Source organism: Molothrus ater, chromosome 16 (genome assembly GCF_012460135.2).
Source record: "Molothrus ater isolate BHLD 08-10-18 breed brown headed cowbird chromosome 16, BPBGC_Mater_1.1, whole genome shotgun sequence".
Classification (NCBI taxonomy): domain Eukaryota; kingdom Metazoa; phylum Chordata; class Aves; order Passeriformes; family Icteridae; genus Molothrus; species Molothrus ater.
The window spans coordinates 4593038-4605290 of record NC_050493.2 but is presented as its reverse complement, the minus strand read 5'-3'; the positions used below and the strand labels follow the sequence as shown (position 1 = coordinate 4605290).

The window sequence follows — 12253 nt, the reverse complement described above, 5'->3', positions numbered from 1 at the left end:
AATGGTAATTGCTTCATCATGAAGCAAAGTTACTCAGACCACAGTTTTAACCTAGCAAGGACAAAAATTTATTAGCAGTAACTCAATGGAATTACCCAAGGAATTACCCAGGGAAATGGAGCTGGAAAATTAAGAGACCACGTTTTCCAAATCTCTTTCACTAAGACATGACTATGAGAATTCAGATGTGGCTTCACAGACTCCATTGCACACTCCCTAGCAGATTAAAGATGAAAACATTCAATCTCCAATTTAAAGCTGACCCACACACAGCAAATTGACTTTCAGAAACTCAGCCCTCAACAGCTGGGTTAATAAGACAAACTTCCCTCTGCAACTTCTGGAATTGAGGCCATTTAAAAGAAAATATTATTAACTAACACAATAAATACTCTTGCAGTCTGACAACCTTTCATATACCATTTCAATTTACTCATACCACAAATTCATCAATACTTATTGAAAAAATGCATAGTAAATTGCTTTGCTAATCAAAGCAACTGGGGACACGGATTTGCATAGTAAGCAAGGATTATGCAAAGCAATGTGAGGTTCCTAAAACCTTTATCCACATGACTCAGAAAAACACAGAATCTGAGCAGGGTAATTACCACAGTGCTGGATTAATGCTGCTCTCTTTTTTTGTACCAGTATTTCAAGGGTTTCTGTGACTGACTCAGCTACATTCCAGTTTGAACTCTTCCTGGCCTAATCCCACATCACCTTCCTTCAGAGGAAGGAGGAATTTAGTCACTGACTCCCTATTTCACAACCACACACTAAATCTGTCACCCTCATAAAATACAACAAAACATAGTTATTATTTTTTACAGATTTCTTTTTCAATAATCAGCCACACAGCAGACTTTTATTATGCTACAAAAGCCACTGATCCACAGCTTATTTCAGTAATGTCATTAAGCAAACATATGTGGGCAGAAAAGCAGAACCCAATAAAAGCTATTAGTCCCTGAGTGAGGCTCACTGTTTTATCAGTGCAGGCTCTCTTGCGTGACACTGCATGGCTGGAACTGCTGCCATTCCAATTAATTACAGTCACACAAACCAAATGCTGGCAATTGTGCCAGCAGAACTTTAAACCCTCTAGGAGAAAAATTATTAGATACTTCTGGGAGAAACATATAACAAATCCCTTTTGTTACTGCTACCCGTGACAACTTCAGGGCTAAGCTAACAGAATCCAGTGAGCAGATCAGCAGTCTGTGAACCTAACAAGGCTTCAAGTTCACACTCTTGTGCACATTGGCAAGTTAGTGCAGTGCACTGAGAGAGGACCTGCAGAGCAGTTCTTGTAGTGCATTGGTGCTGGCAACTTGACACGCACACCTGCAGTAAATGCATTCCAGATTCACTGAAGCCCTGCTCTGAAGACAGTGTCCATTAGCAGTTGGAGAACACCAGGCTTGCTCCTGGAGTGCACCTTCAGTTCAGTTTCACTCCAAAAAGAGAGTAACCATACACACTCTGAGACAGACCACTGCAAACCAGTGCACATCCCTGAACCAAACCACTGATGTAAATGTGTTCTGGCTTAAGCCAATGCTCCCAAGCCATGAGCAAACATCCCACTCACCTCATAGTTCCTGGCATTGGTATTGGCTGCCTTCTCCAGCTCGATGCGAGCTCGTTTGTGGCTCAGCTCCATCTGCATCTTCTCCCGTTCCACCTGCAGCAGCAGGGATTTGGAGTGGATCTGCCCAGCCTGCTCCTCCAGCTGGCCAGTTCATGTGTGAAAAATTGCACACCATTAATAGCACAACAGTATCATCATGCCCTGTATTGCTCAGCTAATATTAATTTGCCATTTTACAAACTATCACCACATTTGTGGTACTTCTCACACCAGCTGTAGGATGGGGAAACTCAGAGTTCAACACCATGCCCAGAAACCCACATCAAACCAAGGTGAATTGGAAATAAACTAATTCCTGGTTCTTAAGTCAGAATTTCTCAATCTCTAGATGTAGCCTGACAAAATCTACCTCTCTATCTAAAAAGCTAATTATGAACTCCCCAAGCCTAAGAAGCACAGATCATACTCCCAATAAAAGTAACTGCTGAACAAAATAACACATTTTTCCATGAGCTCTACAACATTACCCTTCATTTTTTCATTCAAATTACCTGAGAGCACAGACAATACTAACAGAACTGCTCACACCCTGGTGATGTACATCCAACACACAGCCTGTGGAGACTCTAACCAGAGAGAGCCTCCTGCAACTACTGCTGTCACCAGAGATGTAGCACAGACAGAAAAAGATTAAATTTTTGTCAACATTCCAAATGCAAAGCGGATTTACATTAAAAAGAAGCAATCTCATTTTTTACTTAGAGGCTGAAATAGAAATTATATTAAGGTACAGAATAGAGAAACTTCATTCCAGCCTAATAAACAGTCCCTGGGATCTAAGATGCCAATTTACTTTATGCTTTATGAGCCTGAAGCAGCTAAGAGGAAAAAAAAAGTAAATAACCCAGGTGGATAAGAAAGCACAACTGGTTTGCATATCAAAGCCACAGCTCAATGCAAGTCTCCTGGATGTGTCCAGGCTAAGAAGCCTTTGAATCCTGAAAAAAGGTAACAAAGTGTCTTACTAGAAAAATGTTAAGATACCAAGCTCCTTTGTTCAGCAATATAAAAACAACTCACAATTTTATTTCCTGAGCTGGTACACAGATATAACTAGCAGGGAATAAATTCAAAGGACCTTTCTTAAACTTTTACAAAACAGAAATAAACCTGTCTGCCACTGTAAAAAAAAATTAAATATATTCTGGGAAAGATTCCAGAGTGGTGACAGAAAGCTTCCTTTATTTGTTTGTGTCAATTTCAGAACATCAACTTCAGAAAGAATGGTCAGAACTGAATGAAATTCCCAGCTCCAGGAATCAAAAGGAGCACACAAGCACACTGAAGTGATACTGCAGGCATCACCAAGATGAGGATTCCTCACCTGCATTCTCTGCTGGTACTGCATCTGTAAGGAGCTCTGAGTTGATCCTGGTGTAGCCAGCCCAGACACCCCCTCCATACGCTGTGAAATGAAGTTGTTGAGGGATCTCAGGGTGGAGAAGACAGTGGTATTATTTTCCAAGTCTTCCATGGCTCTGGAAATGCACAGAAAATCATCAGCAAAACACTCAGAGCAAGATGCTCTGCTAAAGAGGAATGCATCATTGTCCTGAGGAAACACTAAACACGAGGTCTTCCAATTTACAGGGTAAAAATCAACCTGCAAATCACTGCTGGGATCCACAGAAAACATAACCCCACCCAGGCTGAAGTTGTAATTTTCTCTGAAATGAGAAAAAGATGCAAGACAACATCTTCTCTCTGACCAAACCAAATTCATTGTTCTTCCCCCTGGTTTTTGAAGCTGATGGGAGCAGAACTAACTCCACAGTAGCAGCAAACCCTTCCTGCTACACAACTTGTTTCTGGTTTCCCAGAAGCACTTTGAACTCTAATTTCCAACAAGAAGTCTTCCCAAGTCCATTGATCACTTGTAAAGTGAAAGTGCATCTCATCATTCATATAGTAAGATGTAGCTCTTCCTTCCAATTCAGAAAGGGATTAACTAAAACACTAACTAGATGAATCAGGAGTGGTGCTCAGAAAAGCCTGCAAGGTTTCCCTGGATATTTCAGGAAGCCTTAGGTGAGTCCCTCCAGTGACTGCATACTCTATAAATCCCCAGAAACACCGGAAAAGGTCCAGGACCAGGAAAAGCAGCCACAACATCCACATGGCTTGTGGCACACACAGAGCCCTGGGGCTGCCTCCTGCATCCCCGGGGTCACTCCGCAGTTACTGTTTGCATTCGCAGCACCACGAGCAGGCGGCGTAAGAGCGGCGCAGAAGCAACAGATCTGCCTAAACCCAAACTGAGCGCTGGATACCAAACGCACCTGCCGGCTGGTAGCTCCAGCAAGCCCTTTCTCAAACCTACTAACAATTAAGGCGACACAGGTGTGGGACCCGGTCCGCTTTAGGCCAAGGCTGCCCCGGGGCACGCAGCGAACACCGAGAGCGACAGCGGCGGGCACGGGGCAGCTCCGGGCACCGAGGGGTTAGCCCGCACGACTCCGCCAGGGGAAGAGCGGGGTGGGACGGACTTGGTCGGAGCCCTCCTTCTCTTCCCTCTGCCCCCGTCCCTCGCTCAGCGCTCACCGCCGCGCGCCCCGCTTGGATCTCCCTCCTCGCCCCGGCCACGGGATCTCGCGGGAACTCCGCGCCCACCTCTCGCGAGAACGGCGGCGCCGGCAGCCGTAAGTGCGGCATTATGCGCGCAGCGCTGCCCGCGGTACCGTAATGCCCGGCACGGCGGGCTGAGCTCGGAGCCCGCCCCGCGCCCTCCTGCCCCGGCACCGACCCATTCAGCTGCCCCAAATGAGCTCCTGATGATATGAGAAAGGCCTCGGAGTCTTAAACCAGCCTCTGGTATAATTCATGCCACAGTCAGCCTGATAAAAGCAGTATTTAATATAAAATTTGTCACTTTCAGATGAGGCAGCAGCTGAATTTATTTGTGCTAACAGATTTCTGGCAATTCAGTCATTCTCCCTGCTGGGATCTTAGGAACACCTTGTGTTTTTGCCTGAGAAACACCACTGGCCACACCTAAAAAGCACTGGGGAGATGATTGGCATGGCCATGACCCTGTCCCACTGCCACTGACTGGATTTATGAGTGCCAGGAAGCAGCAATTCCTAAATATAACCTGAGTCCGCAGGAGAGGCAGCAGAGCCATAGGACTGAACATTCCCAAGGCAGCCGTGCCTCTCACATGGCTGTGTTACACACCCTGCATGAGGATGCAGATCCTGATGTGCCCAGAAATATTTTCTAAAAGGCACTGAATTGGCTCAAACTCCCCTTTGCTGTTCCCTCACATTCTAACAATCACCTTTAAGGTCAGCCTCATGTATGACAGTATTAACAGTGCAATGGTTTTCAGGCAAGCATTAAAAAATCATATAATCAACATTTTATTTTCATTTCCATTACTCCAGCCCCAGAGGTTGCCTTTCAGATTATTCCTCTCCATTCCCAACCATTTTGTCCACAAGTATTTGAAAAGCCTGACGGACTTGAAGAGTAGCAAACTTCCCCAAGGCCTTAATAGTGGGATTTTCCTTTAAACACCCACTAAACGGAGATTTCCAACCAATGTCCAAGAATCTTGCAGCTCATGACTTTCATTTCCCTCTGTACAGCCTGGCCAAGTAATAAGATTCCGCAGAGTCCTTCCTGCTGGCCTGAGGCTTTATAGTTCTCACATCCTGGAACTGCTCCTTCAGTCTGTTTTGCAGCAGGCGGGCCTCAGATCCATCCCAGAATTTACAGAGCATCGTTCCTTTTGGCTTTAAAATGCTTTGGGCTATATCCAGAAGGCCTAAACACAGCCTGATCAGCTTCTGATGATCCAGCTCTTTAATGCCCGTGGCGTTGGGGGCCATGTCACTCAGGATGACATCTGCCTTCCCCGAGGGAAGCAGGCTCTGGATGGCCCTCAGCGTGCTGGGCTCTGCCATGTCAGTCTCTGACAGGAAAACTGCTCCTTCCAGGGGAGAAATCCGCAGCAGGTCAACGCCAAGCACGAAGCCAGTGCGGAGAGCAGCATCTGTAAGGATGAATGGCACAGGGAACGCTCAGAGTGGCTGCAAAACCCTGCACGTGCACGAGCTCTGTGCCAGCAGACACAACCCACCCCCTGCCACAGCCGCCTTCTCGTCCCCTGGCAGTTTGCTGGTGCATCTGGATGGAGGGTTTGCCATAAGCTCATCCGTTCAAGACATAAAAACTCAGCTACTTGGGATAAACGAGGAGGATTTTTCTTCGTTTTCTGCTGCTCTTACAAGGCTGACAGTCCAGAAATCCTGGATAATGGTGCAGATGGTAACACCTCACTTTGTAAATATCAATGGCTTCACCCATATAAACCATGCAAAGCAGTTGCTTCCATTTTTCGAGAAGGGAATAATATTTCAAATAAGCCAAGGTAATTGCTAGAGGTCACACCAATTTCAGAACTGGGTGAAGGGATCTTCCCCATAACAGCTAATCAGATCACCAGTGCCACATGGTATGTTCTATTTCATAAACACAATCTCTCTACATGAAGATTTACTAGGCTCACCCCTTCATGTTTTTATCAGTGACTCTAGCACTTGTCAGTACCCATGTCCCCTTCCCACACTGTTACTATCATAATATTTCCTTGATTTCATAGTATTTCAATTTAGATTCCATAGTATTTCACAGACCTCTCACAGACCTTCAAGAGGAGTACCATCCCCAGCTTGCCTGCCAAAAAATTGCACTTACCAGTACCTAAGGCATTGACCCTCTCTACAGCAACCTGGCTCCAAGCACCAGGTGCTGCTCCACAGTCAAGAACAGAAAATCCTGGACAAAGAACACAGAGCTTGTCATCAATTTCCAGCAACTTGAAGGCACTTCGGCACCGGTACTGCTGCTGCTTCGATGCCTTGACAAAGGGATCCTTCAAGTGCCGCTCCAACCACCTCTGCTCAGTTCCAGTTTTCCTCAGAAACTTCACCGTGGTGTGCAGGCATCTGCTCATTCAAAGCCAGGAAGAGAGACAAGTCAACCAGTTAGTAAATAACCACCCACTCTGTATTTTAAAAGTCTTTATATTTATTAATTCCAGCCACTGCAGGCAGCCATGGAGGTTGTGGAGTCTCCCTGTCCGGAGACATTCTCAATACAGCTGGACATGTCCCTATGTCACCAGTTCCATTGGGCTAGATGGTCTCCAGAGGTCCCTTCCAACCCAAACCATTCTGTGATTCTAAAAAGAAGCCCCCAAATTTGAGATTTCTGGCACCTTTATTTATCAGTTCCTATCACAACAGCAGGGTCAGACTTTGGATGAGGCCTCACTTGCTATCCTGAGCTAAGGGGGGAAAACGATCCCACTCTCGCTTCTGCTCAGGTGTTTTAAGGACACGACATAGCAGAGTGACCCCAGCACTCCTGAGCTGCCTCAGCGGGGCCGGTGGCCTCCGTGAGCCGCTCAGAGGAACGGAGCGATGCCCGAGCTCCCGCAAGCCTGGCAGAGCAACCAAGAGGCACGGCCCCTGCCCGGGCGGCACCCAAACTCCCATTAACCCATTCCCGAGAGAATCTCCAGGAACCGGCACTAGCGGCACCCCACCATCGCCCTCGCGGGCGCCGGGATCGCCTCAGCGGCCCCGCCACGCACCTGCCCCCGGCAATGACAGCTCCGCCCGCGGCCGCCATGGCCGCCTCGGCCCGCCCTGTCCCGCCTCCCCTCACGGCGGCCGCGGGCGGGGCGGCGGCGGCGCGGGAAGAGCCGGGACGGGCCGCGGCCGAGGGTGACACCGAGGCGGGCGGGAAAGCCGCGAGTGCGGGGCTGAGGTGCGCGGGGCGGGGATGGCAGTGCAGGGGGCTCAGGGACTGGGACAGGGGATCAACGATCTGGGGAAGGGGCGCTGGGAGTGAAGGATTCGGGGATGGGATGTTGAGGGTGATAAGGGATTTGGGGAGGGAGTTTAGGAGGAATAAAGATTTAGGGACAGCGGATCGGAGATTTGGGGAGGAGTTTCTCGGGGGTCAGGGATTCGGGGAAGGGACGTTGAAGGTGGTCGGAGAATCTGGCGGGACGGGGGTTTGCGGAGAGGATCGAGGATTTGGGGAAGGGGTGCTGGGAGTCAGGGATGCTGGGAGAGGGTGTTAAAGGTGGTCAGGATTCTGAGGGGGGAGTTTGGGGAAACAAGGATTTGGGAATGGAGGATCAAACTTTGGGAAGGGGGTGCTGAGGTGGCCGGAGAGCGAGGGTCAGTGGGAGCGGTAGAGAGGTAGGCACAGGAAGAGGTGCTGGGGGACCAGAGTTTGGGGACCGGGCACTGGGGATGGCTGCTGGGTGTTCGGGGCTCTGTGCACCCCCGGGTCCCCTCGGAAGGAGGCCGGGAACCCTCGGCACAGCGTGTCCGCCTGGTCCCTCAGCCAGGAGCCATGCACACCTCCAGACTCTTCACCCTCGTCCTGGTGGTGCAGCCGTCCCGCGTCCTCCTGGGCATGAAGAAGCGCGGGTTCGGCGCCGGGCTGTGGAACGGCTTCGGGGGGAAGGTGCAGCCCGGGGAGAGCATCGAGGAGGCTGCCCGCAGGTGAGGGCCGAGCCGGCGCCACGGGGACAGGTATGGGGGCACAAGTGGAGGTGTTGGACCATCGGCAGTGGGCTGCAGGTGGAGGTACCACAGCTCCTCTGGTCAGGGACACCCTCGTGTTACCTGACCCAGCTCTGAACACCTGCTCCGCAGGTGATGAGGGATTATCCACATGTACAGAGAAACAGGATTGCTACTCTGCACAAGAGAAACAATCATCACCTTTGTCACCTGCATATCTTAAACTCATCCAGTCTGTGAGCAACTGGAGCTTCCTGTCCTCCCTCCCATCTCCTGGACTCTAATCTAAACTGAGAATGAGTCTGAGTGGTGGGTAGAGGTTCTTGCAATCTTCAGAGAGGTGCAGGGTTTAATTTTGGCTATATAGCAGAATTACAGCTAATTGAATTTAAATAATTAGCCAAACTGCTTATTATTTGATCGTATGGTGTGACATTTTTAAGTGCTAATGCTGAGTTGTGGAATTGAATTTCATCAGTAAAAAGGCAGAGTGTAATCTCTGAACCCTTTAGTACTGATTTCTTGTAGTTCTTTCATCTATCTGGTCATTAAAATGAAGTAGCAAATCACAGCTAAATTGCTAAATTCCTCTAAAAATTAGGTACCTTGTTCTTTACATGAATGTTGCTGTTACAAAGCCATGCTTTGCCATCTCCTCAGTTTCTGATAACGTGCCCAGAGCTGCCCTTGCACCTGCAGGAAGATCAGTCATGGTGTGCTCAGCTGGTTCCCAACAGCCTCCTCAGCTGTGCCAGCACAACTGCCCGGGCTCTGTGGTGAGCTGGGCCCAGGGACAGCAGGGTCTCTGTGCAGATGTGCTCCCAGCAGGACATGGCCCTAACGTACCTGACATTTTATCGTGGCTTTTTGTGTGGTTTATCATCTCTGAGTGGAGGGAGGGACACAAGTTTTGTCACTTAACACTTAACTTTGCTAGACTTACCTGCCACCGGCTGTGGGGTAATCTAATGGTTTAATGTAGCATTTGATTTCCTTGGTGTGTTTACCTGTGCTGGCCCCGAGTTTGACACCAGAACCTCTGTTCACACAAGATGTCAAGCGCTAAAATTTCCCTCAATCCAAATGCAACGTGCCACAGCACAGCCAGCACCTGCTGCTGGGGACTGTCCCCATCCCTTCAGCTGCGGTTTAGTCCAGAATGACACAGCCAGTTCCTGCTGAGGTCAGCTGGGCAGGAAGCTGCCCCAGAGCCAGGAGCAGCTGGACACACTGGCCACCTTGCTGGCTGGAGCACCACTGGTGCAGTGCTGCCTCGGGGCACAGCTCTGCTGCAGGAAGCACCACACACTTCAGATCAAACTCCCCTTGTACCACTTCCACTCTGCACTGGCAGTTGAGGTCTGAGGTTGTGGTTCCATGTTGCTCGCTCTCAGTTGGGTTGGCAGAGGCAGCAGGTGTGAAGTCTCAGCACAGGTAGTTAAATATTAAGCCAAAACATGAACAAAAGTTCCCAGCACCAGCAAGATTTCCATCTTCTGCTGTGTACAGCACATTCCCGTGAGCACCTGGACAGGTCCTTAGTGGCACAGCTTGTAAGGGGAGCATTTAATAAATGAGTTATTTCTAGTTTGCCACATGTAATGTTTCCACTTGCTACAGACAGAGCCAAGCAGCTGATGGATAAATTGCCTGGAGAACTATAGCAGTGTTGTGCTTTGTTGTTCAATTATCAGTGCCTGTAAAAGGAGGCTTTTAGAGTCATTGCTGGAAAACTGCCTCTATTTTAGACATAGATAGCTTCTCAGAAGATAAACTAAAATTAGCCAAGACATTAATTTGAAGTATTATTTTGAAAGATGGGATCCATGAAACCAATGCCAAAGAAAGCTGGAGCCTTGAAATAATTTCCATTACATTTTAAAATTGTTGTTCCTGCCAAATAGGCAACTACATTAATTATTAACTATAACTAAAGACACACAGTTTCAGAGTATTCCTTATTTTTGTACATTAGAAAAACCATTACTAACTTCAAGCCATGCTGCTTCTGTTAGAGGGAGGTAAAATAAAAAATTCTCTGAGCACAGAGCATAAAGAGAGGAAATAATTGAATGTGCTTCAAGTAGCTGTGCATGGTGGTGCGTGGAAAAGAGCTGGCACTGCTCTCCAAGTGCTCTCAAAAAGTCTTGCCTTTTGGCCTCTGGTTATGCTCAATGTGCTTCCAAGGAGCAGAAAGGCAAAGTTTGCACAAGTGCTTTGTGTTTTTCACACTGCATTTGAATAGGAACCGGAATTCTCAACCTTCTGTATGCAAATGGTGTTATGGAGTGTGTAATTTAACTAAGCTTCAGTTTGCCTCAGAAGCAGCTGATTGTGTAGCAGGTATAGATGTTCTTTCTGGTATTCATGACCTGCTTCTCCACAATTCTAAAAGGTTCAGCTTGAAGTTGGCAAAGCTTTTTGCCTGTCTAAATGACGTGTATCTTGGAGTTCTGAAGCCACACCCAGCTATAGTCAGATGACTTCACATCCCCACTTCTCCCTTACCTCAGAGAAGAGCTGCATGTTGCAAGGACTGAATTCTACTAAATGTTCCATTTTCCTGAATCTTCCCCTTCCAACATAGACTATTTTCCTGCCAGGCTCAGGAGCCTAAAATAACACACAATCCCACCTGACCAGGCTCCATTGTGGTGTTGTAGCTTTGTGGCTTGGTGCAGGTCAGAACCCTGCTCTATTGTACTATAAGAGCTTTCACCTTTGGTTCACTGAAAGGGTTTTAAATGTGTGAGTAAAGCTAATGACTGAATTTTTGTCCTCCTAATGCTCAGTTTCATGTAAGAAGTCTTTTTCTTGTGCAGGGAGCTCCTGGAGGAGAGTGGACTGACTGTGGACACTTTGCAGAAGATGGGTCAGATCACATTTGAATTTGTGGGCAACTCTGAACTCATGGACGTTCACATTTTCCGTGCAGATCACTTTCATGGAGAGCCAACAGAAAGTGAGGGTAGGTGGCTGGTCTGGGGAAAGGAAGGAGGTGCATGCTCTTCTGAGACAGCATTGCCCTTGGGAAATGGAGAACTATTCACTCTAAAATGCCTCCCAGAAGGAAGGCAGCTGGGCTGCAGAGGGAGGCTGCTTGTTGGCCAACATTCACAGTGCAGGCAGCAACAATCCATGAGCAGGCCCATGCAGAGTTCTTTTGTTTTCTGCCACCAGAAATGCGGCCCCAGTGGTTTCAGCTGGACGAGGTGCCCTTCCATCGCATGTGGCCAGATGACAGCTACTGGTTTCCCCTGGTGCTTCAGAGAAAGTTGTTTCGTGGCTATTTTAAGTTCCAAGGACAAGACACCATCCTGGAGCACAGCCTGAAAGAAGTGGAGGAAGTTTAAGAAAGCAGAAGCATTCAGCCCACATGCTACTGCCCACATTGGGCTACAGCATCCTGAGTGTGACGTATGAGGGTCTTGTTGCTCAGCTCCAGAACACAAGACTTATTTTCCAGATCACTGGAAAGTAAGGGGGTTTCTTAGAGCAGAAATAAAAGTAACAAGATTTCCCATGCTGTGAAGTCCCTGGTTGTGGTAGGCTTTGGTGGTTATGTCATCACAGCTATTAAAATCTTAACTGTTAACCATTTTTAGTGGCTTAAGCTTTTCCCTTAGGGGTGGGTGTTTTGTTTTTTTTATTATTAAAAATACTTTTTTAGTAAAAGCATGTGTTGTTCTGTTGTAATGATGCTGTGAAAGCCTTTTGAAAAGTTCAAACCAGAGACTCCTTCAGGATCCTCCAGCTGAAGGCAGTGTGAGGTTATGGCAGTTAAAGCACAAGCCAGAGGTAGATATACAGCCCTGTCTCAGCCCAGCTTTCACTGTTGCAGCTCCTGCTGTGAAGTCAAACTATTTGAGCATTTCAGGTAAAAATATGCTGAATAAATTCAACTTCCAGCAAGTTCCTGTTGCAAAGTGCCATCCCCTAGGGCTGCAGGCTTTGTCCCAGGGCAGGACCAGGTGACTGCTCAGCACTGATGTCAGCCCAACCCAGCATGGTGGGCAGCACAAGTTTAATCCAATCATGCCAGAAATAACACATC

The 12253-nt window shown here is 47.9% G+C and overlaps 3 protein-coding genes across 6 annotated transcripts in view; 1 reads left to right on the top strand and 2 right to left on the bottom strand.

The window, feature by feature from the left end:
- The window catches only part of MAD1L1 (mitotic arrest deficient 1 like 1), a 352399-nt gene extending 345960 nt beyond the window's left edge, over positions 1 to 6439 (bottom strand). The window contains exons 1-3 of one of the 4 annotated variants that reach the window (XM_036392627.1): positions 6353 to 6439; positions 2979 to 3132; positions 1595 to 1735 (exon numbers count right to left, since the gene is read on the bottom strand). In XM_036392627.1, the coding sequence (XP_036248520.1) occupies positions 1595 to 1735; positions 2979 to 3128 (291 nt within the window). In that variant the 5' untranslated portion in view covers positions 3129 to 3132; positions 6353 to 6439. The other 3 variants (XM_036392628.1, XM_036392626.1, XM_036392629.1) reach the window with 3 other exon arrangements.
- MRM2 (mitochondrial rRNA methyltransferase 2) lies at positions 4990 to 7336 on the bottom strand. Its single transcript, XM_036392632.1, has 3 exons — positions 7254 to 7336; positions 6353 to 6603; positions 4990 to 5648 (listed from the first exon to the last, which is right to left on the bottom strand). The coding sequence occupies exons 1-3, from the start codon at positions 7289 to 7291 to the stop codon at positions 5224 to 5226; spliced, it is 714 nt and encodes a 237-aa protein (XP_036248525.1). The 5' UTR covers positions 7292 to 7336; the 3' UTR covers positions 4990 to 5223.
- Positions 7337 to 7351: 15 nt separating this feature from the next.
- Positions 7352 to 11877, top strand: NUDT1 (nudix hydrolase 1). Its single transcript, XM_036392633.1, has 4 exons — positions 7352 to 7429; positions 8018 to 8178; positions 11022 to 11167; positions 11380 to 11877. The coding sequence occupies exons 2-4, from the start codon at positions 8027 to 8029 to the stop codon at positions 11550 to 11552; spliced, it is 471 nt and encodes a 156-aa protein (XP_036248526.1). The 5' UTR covers positions 7352 to 7429; positions 8018 to 8026; the 3' UTR covers positions 11553 to 11877.
- Positions 11878 to 12253: the final 376 nt, after the last annotated feature.

Bases quoted from the DNA above. Each gene is read 5' to 3' on its own strand.
- MRM2 (XM_036392632.1), bottom strand. From the start codon at position 7,291: ATGGCGGCCGCGGGCGGAGCTGTCATTGCCGGGGGCAG. The intron at 6,604-7,253 runs GTGCGTGGCGGG...TTGAATGAGCAG, and splicing joins GCTGTCATTGCCGGGGGCAG to ATGCCTGCACACCACGGTGA. The intron at 5,649-6,352 runs GTAAGTGCAATT...TCATCCTTACAG, and splicing joins GGTCAATGCCTTAGGTACTG to ATGCTGCTCTCCGCACTGGC.
- NUDT1 (XM_036392633.1), top strand. From the start codon at position 8,027: ATGCACACCTCCAGACTCTTCACCCTCGTCCTGGTGGTGCAGCCGTCC. The intron at 8,179-11,021 runs GTGAGGGCCGAG...TTTCTTGTGCAG, and splicing joins ATCGAGGAGGCTGCCCGCAG to GGAGCTCCTGGAGGAGAGTG. The intron at 11,168-11,379 runs GTAGGTGGCTGG...TTCTGCCACCAG, and splicing joins AGAGCCAACAGAAAGTGAGG to AAATGCGGCCCCAGTGGTTT.